The sequence below is a fragment of the Aulonocara sp. 'chitande type north' Nkhata Bay genome, linkage group LG17 (assembly GCF_057382095.1).
Source record: "Aulonocara sp. 'chitande type north' Nkhata Bay isolate Kocher_YH1m ecotype deep benthic linkage group LG17, A_spYH_male_GT1.1, whole genome shotgun sequence".
Taxonomy (NCBI): Eukaryota; Metazoa; Chordata; class Actinopteri; order Cichliformes; family Cichlidae; genus Aulonocara; species Aulonocara sp. 'chitande type north' Nkhata Bay.
Genome location: NC_141360.1, coordinates 39,520,770 through 39,535,630, shown reverse-complemented (window position 1 = coordinate 39,535,630; position 14,861 = coordinate 39,520,770). Strand labels below are relative to the sequence as shown.

At 42.8% G+C, this 14,861-nt stretch overlaps 1 protein-coding gene across 3 annotated transcripts in view; it reads right to left on the bottom strand.

Moving 5' to 3' along the window:
• The window catches only part of syn3 (synapsin III), a 130,383-nt gene that overhangs the window by 70,009 nt on the left and 45,513 nt on the right, over positions 1-14,861 (bottom strand). For 2 of the 3 annotated variants that reach the window (XM_086268904.1, XM_086268903.1), the window contains exons 5-6: positions 899-1,055; positions 39-128 (exon numbers count right to left, since the gene is read on the bottom strand). In XM_086268904.1, the coding sequence (XP_086125030.1) occupies positions 39-128; positions 899-1,055 (247 nt within the window). The remainder of the gene's footprint in view (positions 1-38; positions 129-898; positions 1,056-14,861) is intronic. The other variant, XM_086268905.1, reaches the window with a different exon arrangement.

Genomic DNA, 14,861 nt, shown 5'->3' with positions numbered 1-14,861 from the left:
CCCGTTGAAATAAAGAATAATATCTGCGGGGCACTCACCATCTGTGTGTGGTTGGGATAAAAAGTTTGTTCATTCAGGGGGAATTTCTCAGGGCCGAGGGAGCGGTACAGCTTAATCATTTGAGAAAACTGCAAGCAGAAATAAACAAGACAGGAAGACGTCATTATTCAAGGAGGACAAACAGAAACTTCTATAAGATTCATGCGTGTTAACGACTTTTAGGAGCAGAGGATATGGATCGTCTGAAACTCCAGGTTTGTTTGGTTTTTTTTTTTTTTGTTTATAAAATGTGGCCTGGTACAGTTAGACCCACCTGTTAGTGTGAGGGTTTGAACACCTGTTCTTCTAAAATCAATAATCCATTTGCTTACACCCCGAGGTAATACTTTCTTGGAGTTATTTATTCTTGAGGTGCTGGAATTTCCTTTCCAATAGATTTGTCTTCAGACCTGCTTCGGTTCATTGTTTTAAACGTGTCGCATTCAGCAGTTGGTTAACATATACAGCATGATAGGTGCCTTACTGGTGATCAACCACCTCATTTTTTAACTTGTGCTTTGTAGAATGAGTAACAGAACTGTAAATATATAGTGAAGAATGGCACCTTTAACAAAACTGTGCTGCATATTTCCTGCTTTAAACCTAAATTTAAGACCTCTTTCAAAGCCAAGCATCTACATACTTTTCACTGCAGTTTTGTAGCTTTTCTCAGCACAAAGTGACTAAAAACACGTGGTGGCCGAGGCCGCCCGCTCTGCTGGCCAGCTCAAATCACAGGTGTTGCAGCTCCATTTATTAGCACAAATAAATCAGTCGGAGGCAGCTGCCGAGGGAGGGACTTTGCGACACCTTTGTGTGGGTGAAAGTATAGCAAAGAGAGCCGTTACGGAGCGCTTACCACCCAGGGTTTGCTGCAGAAGTTGTATATGGAGAAGATGGAGTTGACGCTCGGGACGCCGCCAAAATGGAGGCCGATGACAAGATTCCTGAAGTCCTCACCGGGAATCATGCTGTAGGCGTGCTGGCGAATCAGAACAAAGTCTGGCTTGAAGGACCTGCAGCAGGACGGATATGGAAAAGGAACCATCAGACTGGGCCTGTTGTCAAAGTTAAGCATACAGTTAGGCTGTTGAGGGTTAGAGTAGCGAAGAATTCCAGGCAGCTTTGACTCAATAGGTAGAAGTAAAGCAAGGTTGGTGGTTCAATCCCGGGCTCCTTCTAGCCTGTGGTTGTGTTATACATGTCCTTAATGCCTACATAGTGTGGCTTGAGTGTTCAGAAAAAGCAGGAAGCAGCATACCTGGTCTGACTGATCAACATGAAATCTTTGCAAGCTTTTGCACCCAGACGTGCCAGACATCTACAGACTTTAGTGATTTCCTTTTCACCAAAAGTAAACTGTATCAAAAACTGTTGGACAAAAAAGTAATCATGGTATTTGATAAATATTCATCTAGTGTCGTTATAGGATCCAGTTTAGTTTGTCCAGTACTTCTCTTTATCTATACATCTACACATATACACGTATATGTGACTCTTTTGGCAGATCGTAACCATCCACCCACTCCTCCATGTAACAATCAACTTCCTGTTTAACACCTAACCTAACAGCACTGAGGGCAAACATCTCCAGCATAGTGTCTCCTTGCAGGCTGACAGCTCTGTTGGCACATTATTAACACACTATATCTGGACGCTGTGTTTACAGTCAGGCCCTCTGTTGTTCAGTGCATCGAGCTGATGGGGTAAAGTAATGCTCCTTGCAGCACCTAATCTTTTTGAACCATCTATCCAATTAACCCAGCCTAATCCTTCCTTTTTAGACACTTTTCTGGGATCAGAGCCAAGTGCCCCATCACCCACCTGAAAGCCTCTTTTAAACTAGCCCACATTTCATAGTAACAAGGAGAATTCAGTTTGACTTTTATTTATTTATTTACCTGGAAACTTTAAAGTTCTAAACAAATGTTCCTGCCAATTGCTACATTGATGTAAAAATTATTAGAGCCCGGCCACTATAAGACCAATATTTGCTCATTTGAAAATCTGACATGTTAGGGGATATTTTTTTTGGGACATGGGAAATAAACATTTGTTATGTGAATTTCTGAGTCCTTACTTTGGCAATGAAGATCTTGTTTTATTATGACAACGAGTTACGGATGAATAGTTTACGCTGTGCCGCACTCTGCTCAGAACATCAGGTTTTAGTGTTCTAACCATACGGGATGCTGCAGGGTGCCCTCTAGTGGACAAATTGTGCAACATCGACATTCATAACGACATTCATAAGGGTGTTTCTCCCGCCTGTTCTTTACTTTTTCCAATATTCATTAATTTATCAGCCGTTATAAAAGCCGATACAGACATACAGGCAAACAGCCAATTTATCAGCCCCGCCCATTAATTTGATCAGGCTCTAAAATTGATCTCAATCATACAGTGACGTCTGGCTTGCACACAAAGTGTCCATATTTAGTAAATTGGTCATGAGAGACTCACCGACCCATTTCCAGAACTTGGTGCATAATGACACTAATGTAAAATGGCACATTGTATATACTTGTGAGATTCCAGTGGCTTTGAAACAAAGATTCGACACACTGAGACTGGTAAAATCCTCGCACTCATGTTTCCGTGGTTAGTACCAAATCTGACATGCTCCGACAGGAAGCATCAGCCCGCTGCAGGTGGAAACCAAGCTGATGAGAGCGGTGAGACTAAACCCAAACAAAGTTGTGGGATATAAAACCAAAACAATGAAAGACATTGAGGCAATATAAAGCTGATGGAAACTACAGAGTGGGAAAATTCTTTGTTGCTAAGGGAGACGCCTTTTGACACATTCCCCTTGTGACATATACTTAAACGTATTAAAACAGAACACAAAGGTACACAGCAAGCCACTGGATTACCTGCAGTTACAGACACAGGTGCGTGCAGTAGGTAGAGGGCTGAAATTACAGCAAGGCCCTCCAGCAGACTCTGTGGTCCTCAAGCGCTGCTCATGTTAGACTGCACAGAGAAGACTGGCAGGATGGCTGAGGAGTGATCTGTCCTCGGCGACAGAGCGACTACAGCTGTTCCTCCCTGCTGCTGCTGCGCTCGGCCGCAGTGGCAACAGACCAAAGGCTCTGCTATTTATACTGGATGGAGCTGTTTATTGAAGCCCAGAACCCGACCAGACTCGACTGCTTCCTAAACACGGGACGTGCTGTTCCAAGCAAACTCCATCCTGGTTACAACTGTGCACGAGCAGTTTAATCAAAGAACACCTTATTAGCCTCAAACAACCTACTTGATTACACTACTTGATTATAACAGAACGGGCAGACGCAGCGGTCGTTCAGCACAGTGGGATTTCACTGGGCTAGAGTTAATGACGGCAGGAGCAGCAGAGCATCACTGAAGTTTGTCACCCATTAACTTTGCTTTTGTGTGTCTTCACCTGGACTCATCCTGTTAAAGTACTGCTTCCTGCGAGCCACGGATTAACCCTGAAGCAGCACGTTTATGTTTTACGATGCGAATACCTCGGGCCCTGAGACTCACTGCTTCACAGGCGATATTCTAATGTGGCCTTTGAATAGGTTACAGTGCAATAAAAGGCTAATAAGAGGCTCAGATGGGGGAAGAGCACAGATATAGATTAGGAGGTGAGGACAGAAAGGATCCGTGTGGATTCATAAGGCCACAGATAAGACAGGATTTGTAAAGTAAGCCAGACAGGGACCGAGTGGGTGGTTCTGTGTGGCGCGTGCATGTTATTGCTACCTGTCTGTGCAGGTGCTCCTCCCACAGAATGATACGGTTAACTGTTGACTCTCATCTGGCTCTAGCTGTGGATGTGAGAGTTTGAGGTCTTCTCACTTTCTGTGTGTTCGCCTGGTATAGACTGGTGACTTGTCCAGTATCAACAGGTCACTCTTACAGTCACTTCACAAAAGCCCCCAGAACAGGGAGGTGTCACTGCACAACAGGAGCTGTGTGCAAATATGAGCTAAAGTATGTGCTGATTATAAGTCATAGAAAATGTTTGGGAGCTGCTACTCACATTATTTTAAGTCAACATCTCCATCTCATGACTCCTTGCTCGTGAATGCAGCCACTCCCAGTGACGAACCCACAGAGAAAAACTGCCTGACTCTGCAGTTTCCCCCAGCTTTGTGGGTGAGTTTCAGCATCTGAATACTCACCCACATCTGAATTGAATATTTCGTTAAATGGTTACAGCTCTGATCTGAGTAAGATCCATCACACAACCCTTTAAACACAGGTCAACAGCTAGCTGGGGAACACGGGAACATTTGGTTGCTCCAACGGTAAAATATTTCCCCTTGAAACGGGTGACAGAAAATAGATCCAGATGAAGGGTGATTACTAATTTGTCACACAGACAGACTAACATCTCCAAAGTAATATTTGCTCTGCTTCGGTTTCATGAGTAACCCCCAAAAAACACAGCCAACGCTATGAGCTTGTGCTGTGTTTGCGTTTTCACTGCTCCAGTGAGAAAAGGTGCAAATTCTATAGGACAGAAAGAGTCATAGCACAAGGCAGGTAATCCTCAAAGCACAGATAAACATGTTTAAAACAGGACACTTTATAGTGGCTGTGAATACACATCGAGCCTGGCAGTTACGTAAGCCCATCATAAAATGTACCGCACAACGGCGCCAACAGGATGTTTTCATCAGCATTCTTGGAGCAGGAAAGTATTCAAAACTCAGGACAATATGCTGCCGTTTGGTCTCCAGATCCATTTATCATACAGAATCTCTGACCTTCTAATAGGCTCCAAAGGGATGTCTGAATTGTGGGGAACACTTGTTCTCGAAACGGTCCTGCGGCTGTTTCAAAAGCTGGTGAGGGCCTTATCTTCCACCATCAGTCTGTCTCTCATTGATAAGCATAATCGGGGTAGAACTCGGCGGGAATGCCACAAATGTCAAACAGTACATACCGAGGATCAGCACAGCGCTCGTACACAATGGTGCATTGTGCCGCGCTGGCTCCCTGTCATCAGAGGGAAATGCACCTTAGAGAAAGTCTGTGCTTTCCTGTTAGGAGGACGCACTCCAGAGCAAAAACTCTCAATCAGGCCACAATCGTTTTATGTGTATATATGGGGAACATTTCCTACTTCAAGACAACTACAGGACTGATGCTTTTCTTTACAACTTTTACATTTTTCATGAGGTATAGCTCTCTGTCACTTGACTTGACTGAACACACTAAGGCAGTTTTTCCTTAAGTCAATGGGAACCTAACACAGGGTGCTGGCTAAAAACCACTAATGCTACCAGTCATATTCAAAGTGTTAAGGCGAATGAGTGACCCAACCAAGAGCAGTAAATTTAGGTCGGAGTAATGAGCGATATCACAAACTAACCCCCTCCTATTACCAGTTTTAATTTGCTTTTTACATAAATAACTACATTTATATAAATCTGTGAATGTAAATAATTGTGAGTAATTTAAAACTGAATTTCAGTTTTTGTATCACTGCGGCCCACCTGCAGTACTTTTTGCGTCCCATCAGGGGGCACCGGTCCACACTTTGGAAACCACTGGAGCTGGCTTTTCTGTTTCCCTGGCGAGTACATTTTGTTTTTCGCTAGTTAAAATCAGCGTCACATTTAATCAGTGGACTGCAGGCGCATTGTTCTAACAAAACTAGCCAGCATTAGCTCAGAGGTCCCGACGTTTGCATCCTCATCAGAATATAGTCACGTTTGGTCATTATATAAAAAAATAAATAAATATATATAATCTAAAGGTTCAAAACAGCAGCGCGTAAGAGGTATCACAGCTGCTGTTCATCTTTTATATACAGTCTCAACCAGCACAGAGACGGCTCTGCGAGCCAATTAGCTCATAGCTGAAAAACACAGTTAGCTTAACATGTTAGAGATTGCATGATTTAAATAAGCTCTAAGTGATCAATACAATGAAACAAATTATTTTATAATAAAATGTATGTTCTGTGCAGAATTCTACCGTTTGGTGTCGCAGCGCTCGTTGGCGTCTGTAGCTGCAGGACATTTCAGAGGACCCACTGCACTCGAGTGCAGCACAGACAGAAAAGGTTCCTGAGTTTTAGAAAATCTATGTTCAACTAAAAACAGTTTGAAACAGCAGAAGCAAAAACGTGAACCTGAACACTGATGAGATTGAATAATTAATAAAGCCACTTTTATGAAGTTAAAACAATTGATTCAGTTTGCTGTTTTGGATTTTTACTAAGGACAGAACACATGACGCTACCATATCCAAAGGCTCTGAAGAACTCTTATTTCTCTCTGTGTCCCGTCTCTCCCTGTAGCCGAGCATCTTGTTGTGGTCCCCCAGTCTGACTCTAGGACTCCTTGTGGTTGCGGCCGTGGCTCCAGGCCTGGTGGCACCAGAGTGACCTGGCAGCATCTCAGATCCTGGGAAGTTGCTGTCAGGGCTGCCAGAGGTCTGGATTGTCTCCAGCTGAGCTCGCAATCCGAGGCTGATCTTGACACGACACTGAGGTCACACAGAAAACAACCCAAAAAAAGAAACGGGGCCCAGCAACAAAAAAATAAAACTTCACACGTGTGTTAAATCTAAACAGGAGTGGGAGTAACTTTAGCGTGCCGCAATTTTGAGAATGTTTAGTTGTTGAAGATTAGGAAAAAGAGTCCCACAGGAGGCAGATGTAATGAGGAAAAGGAGCTGCGAGAGGAACACAGCGCCAAATGACCTCTGGCAGGAGGGGAAATGAGCGTTGTTAGGAGTTTGAGTGAATTAGCGGGGCCATTTGTATTCATGGCTATATTACAAAAGCAGAGATGGTGGATCGGGCCTCACGGCCGCTGCATGCTTTCACTGCAGTCAAAAGAAACCACCCTCAGGCCTCCTAAAGCCACGTCTCAACTCAGAGTGTCTGTGAGCGGGATTTATTTGCTCGGTAACAAGATGAACCTGTTTGAGGTATTAAGTGTTCAGGCTGCTCTGGGCAGACAGTTCCTTCCCTGATTAAAATGGGTTTTTAAGGGGGTCAGCAGAAGGGGGGCGGGATGCTAAGGATTCTTTGCTAGCCAATGTGTGTGTGTGTGTGCGTGTGTGAACAGCCTCTGTGTGGTCTAAATTGTAAATTGTCACCTGAGGTAACCAAAGGCGGAGAGTCTTGTTATATGTGCAGAAGGGATTTGGAAAGCGGGGGTGGCCTTCTTTGGCGGGTAGCTCGCAGCATAGAAAATTAAATGAAAAGAGGGGGTAAAAAAAAAGGAAAGAAACAGGACAAGGATCTGCTAATGTAATCTGGCGGCCTCCCTCCCTCTGTCCATCTGTGGGGTTGAGAATGGGGAGGAATGTGACGAGCCAGTTCAGCCATTTGAGACAGAGAGTGAAAAAAGCGCAGATTTAAAGAGAAGTCTGGATCTAATGTTGAAACCGATTCAGAGCATCACCTCCAGCCCTGACAGTTCGTCCAAAATTAGGTTTTTCATTGACAGAAAATGACAGAACTGCAATTTGGGCCCAAACGAGAACGTGATCATTTGTATGTATGTGTATTTACCCATGACTGCCCTCACCTGGGCTCTTGGTGACGAATAACAATAGCATATTTTACATCCTTTAAATAAGCTCATTTTAAATAGTGGAGTTATTGATCAGTTTGGGGTTTTTTTTTTTGTGTGAACTTGTGTTTATCTACAAAAAGATTCCACAGGACATTTTTAAGTAATATTAAAACGTAAGTCAGTCTGTTTTCTAGACCTCTGCATCACCACCTGAAGTCTGGTGTAATGGCCGCTGAACGGAGCAAAGTTTGACCAATCACAGCAATGAGGTGTGACCAGAAGCGACTTTCTGAAGAGTCACTTGGATGAGTGATGAAATGTTTCTCCCACTGAAAATGCTACGTCCGGATGATGGGATTTACTTATCTGGATGATTGAGCATGCATTGAGACATTGGCCCGGTACCGGTCCGTGAGTCGTTTATTTTGTTGTATTTATCCGCGACACTTTAATGGCCAGTCCGTGGTGCAAAAAAGGTTCGGGACCACTGTTTTAAAGGACTATATCCCTGAAAAAAAAACAAAAAAAACCAACGCTTATGGGTAAGAATAATGATTAATAGAAACGTGAACTTTTAGGTTGGTAGCCGGCAGCTGAATTCAGTTTTCTTACCCCTCCCAATTTGAGTACATAGTCCGTTTACCTTAGAGTCATGTGTCCATGTCTCTGGAGACTTTGTGAAAAGAGTCAGTGAGTCAGTGAAGCTCAATTCTGACCAAAGACAGCGATACTGAGGCGAGTTGTTGAGAATATCCAGAACCTTTCTTTTGGTAAGCGCTGCTGTTTTTGCTGCTGTTCGCCAGCGTTAGTGAAACTTTCTTTGAAGTGGGACACAGTGAATGAACTCTCATGTAATGTCAGCATGTAATCAAACTTCTCAGAGGGAAAGTGTGATTTTTAGGACACTTGAGCCCAACATTAGCTTAGAGGATAACCTTTTATCCAAATGCCCGTCTCGCCTCTTTGCTCGTGAAATAGCCACACCCTCTGGTAGCCTGCACAGGACAGCCAATCTCCAAAGAATTGCATTCCAACTTGGACTGACTGCAATCACTCCCAGACAGACTAGCAACGGTTTGCAGATAACTAATCACTCTAGGGATGTGTGATATGACCAAAATCTCACATCCTGATGAGACATTTATTTTGCCATGTCTGAGTCTGTGGTGGGGGCCGGTTTGCGGCATAACTTGCATAGTACAGTTTTCTGGTCCGTGTCAGACTTTTCATAACCAAACCATTGTCCATCCACCCATCTACATTAAAGGGACGGCTGTGGAGCGTGTGAGCAGCTTCAAGTTCCTGGGTGTCCACATCTCCGAGGATCTCACCTGGACGACCAACTGCTCCAAGCTGGTCGAGAAGGCTCACCAGCGCCTCTTCTTCCTGGGGACTCTGAGGAAGAACCACCTGTCCTCAGACATCCTGGTGAACTTAACTGCACTACTGTAAATGCTGTATAGACAATCATTCTGTAAAATAAGATGATTATAATTCTACAACTGTTTATAACTTGTTTTAATATTTATATCCTGTCCATAGCCTGTACATACTTATAGCAGATTCATAACAGACCTTCATACCGTGTACATTGTAACATACCCATAATAGACCCATATTTTGTACCCTCATATCTATAACAGACCCATTTCTGTAATATATCTATATATCTATGTTATTGCTAATATATATTTTGTAATATATCTATATTATGGCTAAAGCACTTCTAGATGGATGCAAACTGCATTTCGTTGCCTTGTACTTGTGACGTGCAATGACAATAAAGTTGAATTCTATTCTATTCTATTCTCATTCCATGCTACAGAGGTAGCACCTCATTTAGGAATAAAGTCCTCGGTTTGTTTTGACTGGTCCTTCTGTTTGGAGCTACCTGGCTCTGCGTCATCTTCACTGGCCATGCTGGTATTCTCTGTGCCTGCATCCACGTGGTTACTATAACCGCCATTTATAGTTACTTCATGTTTTTATTTGAGGTAATTTGTTTGATGCATCTTCTGAAATTTGGTGTTTGAGAACAATGCATGTCATTTCAGTTTATTTTGAAAAATCTCAACACGATCTTCAGCTTTATTGTGAAAGGTTTATGTGGAAAATAAAGAAGCGGACAGCGGAGCCACACGCTGGGTTTACCGTCGTTGTTGCTAACGACAACACATAAAAACATTCGCTTGTCCAGCTGTAGTGTAATAAATAATAAATACATAAAAGAGAAATAGGGAACTTCAAGAAATGAATATAGCTGCTACAGTGACCATCAAACCATGAAAACATATTGCCGTAAACAGTTTATTTTGCAACACCACGAAACAAACGAAAGGGTATAATATGAAACGATAGATGTTTTCATATCCGATATATGTCGTTATATCGAACAGCCCTAACCCACTCCTTTATAAACACAGACAGATTGGTTGCAACATGTTGCCAATCTGCACCCACGAGGACAGCTCAGTTATAGTGCTACATTAAAGCGAGGTTGCTGAGCACCTGTGTCTTTTTGCAGCTAACATCACTAAGTATGGAGGAACTTCTGAATTGCTCTTTCTAATCTACGAGGTTCTGGTTGGACTCTGAATGTCGCTGCTATTCTGTCCATACAACTGCTGCTTTTGTCTGGCGCTAAGTGGGTTAATAATACTCACCATTTCATCATCTACTAAATGTATTTGCTGAACTTTATGTAAAAGGGCATTTGGAGTGGTTCACTTGTGAGATCTAGTGTTACTGTAAGTATCAGTGTCCTCGAGGGTACAATAATGTGTGCAGAAGTATTAATTAGATCCTCCAAGACTAGTAAAATATTTTTTTATAAAACTGTGATCCTCGCCACGATGACGGTTCAGTGTTGCATTACAGAGAACACGCCAACGCTTCTCAGTCCTCCACGTCCACTCTAATTGTACATTTATATTTTAAGCATCTGGCTCCAGCCCCAAACTACTTCCAGTGAGTGCAACAGTAAAACAAGCTCAATAAAATACTCAACCGCCAGCAGTTAACGTCCCCATAGCCCAATATTAATCACCACTAATGAATCATCTGCCTTTATTAACCACAGTCAGAGCTCTGTGAAGATGGCAGAGGAGAGGAACACTGCTCCCTGGCTTATCAAACTTTGGCTGCCGCGACCAGTGTTCCCACTTTGAGCCGAGCAGCCTGGCTGGAGGTTTTGGCAGCAGAGAGCAGAGAAGCCAAAGGGCTGACTACAGCAGAGCAGCAGGGAATAAAATGCCAGAACTACTGTACCTTGTGGTGTGTCACTCTGCTCTACTGTAGGCTGTACAGCTTGTGCCACGTTGCACGTTTTTCCTTTGCTGTCCATGCACAAATGCCAAGTTAGGCGAGGGTTCAAAGAACAAGAGAAATAAGGATAAAAAATAATGGAAGATAAATAAGTACAAAAATAAGTAAAGGAAGACGAGTGTGGTTTGCAAATGTTGATGTAGATGGAGCTTAATGTGCAAAATGAAGTTAGTGTGCAAAGTGTCTGATATGCAAATTGCAGTTGAGGTAGGTCAGCTGTTCAGGAGTCTGACAGCAGGGGGGAAGAAGGAGCTGTTGAGTCGGGACGTTCTGGGTTTCACACTCCACACACACTCTGGAGGGCAGAAGTGTGAACAGTCCGTGTTGGGGGTGTGTGGGGTCTTTGAGGATGGAGGCGACGCTCCTCTGGACTCTGCGATGGTAGATGCTCTGCAGAGAGGGCAGCTGTGTGGTGTTCAGTGTCCAGGTGAGGTCCTCGCTGATGTGGATGCCCAGGTACCTAAAGCTGCTCACCCTCTCCACCTCACACTCCTGGACAAACAGCGGCTGGTGAGGCCTCTTCTTCTTCCTCATGTCCACAATCATCTCCTTTGTTTTATCAGTGTTGAGGGTTGTTGTCCTCACACCGTGACACCAGACCGGCATTCTTAACATTTCCTATGTTTAGGCAGGAAGTCCATAAAGCACCAAGACTAATCACGTGCATTTGTTGGACACTAAGGTTCAGTCGGCTAAATCACCAGGTTGGCGTCATCGCTTTCTTGCCAAATCTTGATCTTGGTTAAGGATCTTGTCAAAGCCAATGTGCATCTTATCCTGCTTTGCTTGTGCAGTGGCAAAAGTGTCGTGGAAAGTCTAAATAAACAGATTTTGAATCGCTTATGAAAATCTAACAGGGTGAAGATTTTCCATTCTTGCATTTACATGAGGATATGGAAAATTGAGATTTAATTCCCCAACTTCAAAGGTGCCTTTAGCTCCTTTTGTGATGTCACATTACACGGCATGTTATCATTTGCAGGTTTTTAATTGGCTAACATTTCTTCACAGTGTGCGTTATAGCGCCACCTGTCGCTCTGCCATGAACTTGAAATCACTTGAGATCATTTCTTGAGTTTTCGTGTTTCAAATCAAACTTGGAAAAATCCACATTTAAAAAAATACCCGTGTAAGTGTGGAAATAAGAAGCCTAAGAATCCCATTTGGCAGCAACAACTGCTGTCCTTGGATAACAGCAGGTCCTATAGCCAAGTGTGGCGTGCTAGAGTGAATGTGGTGCATACATAAGTAGACACATTGTGTTTTTATGTGTATCTAATGATAAGAATGAGGCTGGATTTTTGCAATAGCTACATTTATGCTTTCAGGCTTTAGGCCTAGTTCACATTTGTGTTGCCTTTTACAGCGAGCATCAGCTGAGACAACACTGCACTCAGTCAGCAGCAACCCACAAACCAGCTGCTGCAATCAGCAACCGTGCAAGAGCTACGAGACGCAGCTCTCCCAAAGAAAAGATCGCTATCCAAGAAGATGGGCATAAAACAAAGGTAAGACAGCTCCACAACAACCTCACACAAAAAGACGAGGTCCACGAAAAACCAACACCTCGGGTGAAAGCACACACTGACCTCGTCCACCGCGAGAAAAGAAGTAGAATGGAACGACGCCTGTGCTGCTCTTCAAGATAACGTTGCTCGTCAGGAGGAATCCTGCATAACCAAAGTCCAAAAGGAGGAGAAGGAGAGAAACATTCTCTCTGAGAATTTCTGGATGAAGGGAATCAGTGAGATGGAAAAGCAAGAGAGGCAGAAAAAGACACAAAACTCTTCATCAGCAGGATCCAACAGCTTCAGGTGCGCAGCCTGAGCTGATCGTTTGATTTCACGATAATGTTCTGTTGGATCCCAAAAGCGGTTTCAGAATGTTTCAAACTTTAATGCAGAATCCTTAGTGATTTTTTTTTGTCAAACAGCTTGCACTTTAGAAAAGGAGCAGGAAGGAGAGGAGGAGAAGAAAGGAAGAGAAAGACTTGGGGGAGATGGAGGGAAGAGGAAAATGCAGAGGAAAGACAATGAAAGAGGGAGGAGGCACAGAGGAGTGTGGAGAAAGCAACTTTGATTCCTACAGTTTCCCCTCTCCACCTTCCTCCATCTGTCCCCTAACTCATCCCTCTCAGAAACTGCCTCTATCCTCCAGCACCAGCTCTCCCATTGCTCCACCACATCCAGAACACTGTGTGAAGGATTCAGGAGACAGCAAACCAGAATCCTACATCTCCTCCATTTTATCCCCATCACACCTTGATCCTTTATCCCCCAACCCTTTTTCCTTACACAATACCCTTTACCCTCCCTCCGTCCCTCCATTTTGCTTCACTGTTTCACTGTAAACAGTTATAAACAGCTGTAAATAACTCAATAAAATGTAATCGATTACATCTAAATCTACAGTGTTTTACTACTAGCTTGTTTTAGAGTCAACAAATGAATATGGATGGATGAGGTCATATGAACAAAAAGTGTGTGTTCATCACTCATGTTAATATTTAAAATGCATCTCAGCACTGATATTTACTGCATTCCCAGTTGAAAGTATAAAGACAGTTGAAAGATTACATGACTGCCCTGCTAATCTCTAATCATACTCACCAGATGACAAACATTTTGTTTTCAGATACAGTCTCTTTTCCATGAAATATAACTAATATAACCACACTTCAAATAGTAAACTATCAAATCAAACTTGAATCTCTTAAGAGATAAAAACAGATTAAAGAGCTGAAGAGCAAAATAAATCCATGTGTGAACTGATTAATATCTTTTATTTTCATGCACATGGATATATCAGGTCAGATTTGCCTTGTTATACCACATAAGCCCAACATGTAAAGTCCATCTTCTACAGCTTAGAGCGGACTGTGCAAAAACCTTGGGCTGTCCCTCTTTTTTCTATTTTGCAAAATGGGAAACAGGTGCAGAAATGTATTGAAATATGCACAAATCCACAGATTTGTACAATTCTAACAAGCTTGAAAGTCAATATTCGGCACCACATTTGGCTTGTCAAATTTTGTATCACAGCCTGGACTCTCTTAGGCTAGCTTTCTTTTTGTTTCTTTAAATCTTCTTTAAAGGCTTCAGGAATAGTTCTTCAGACTTCTTGAGGGTCATTCAAAGCTCTTCTTTGGAGTTTGCTCCGTTTTCGGTCAACACGATCCCACACTGCATTAATAATATTGAGGTCCCGGCTCTGGGGAGACGGGTCCTTGACTGATTCTGTTCCTCTGTGTCTTTTTCTATCCAGGTATGATTTTTCTGCACGGGCAGTGTGTTTAGAGCCATTATCATGCCACTGCCAATCACTCTTTCCTTAGTAAATCGACTTCCGTGGTAGATAGTACTTTCCTGCATTCATAATTGACAAAATTTCCAACACCACTTGCTGATATACAGCACCAAGCCATAACACAGCCTTCTCCGTATCTTAGTTTCCCTGTCAAGAAGTCATTCCTTAAGAATGGCTTCTTGAGTTACAAGAATAAGATTCAGAATAATAAATGATAAGCTAAGCCCAAATAATCTGGCAGTGAATGTCAGTGTTTGTGAGCGAGTAACACCATCTGTAACCAATTTGGCTTCTCCACCATTACAGCAACATCATGAAAAATATTCAACCCCCACAATAACCTCAGTGTCAACTCTGACAACAGGTGGCATTGTAACAGCAGCACCATTCGCCTTCTCGGTCGGCAGTTATTCTCACTTGATTTGTAACATGGTCAGACTTCTTCCCATAACTCCCCATACGCAAAAATATTTCGAGAGGAAAATTAATTTAATGAGATAACAAACATAGATGGTAACGCTGCTAATTAAAAATAAAACATCGATATTGTGTGTATAATACGCACATGTAATTGTTCTTTTTGGATGATTTTGCACAGTTTAGGTTACATTTAAGGATTCTCTTTTATTTTTAACACCGTACAGTTATTGCTACTATTTTATTTCATTTTTAAATTTT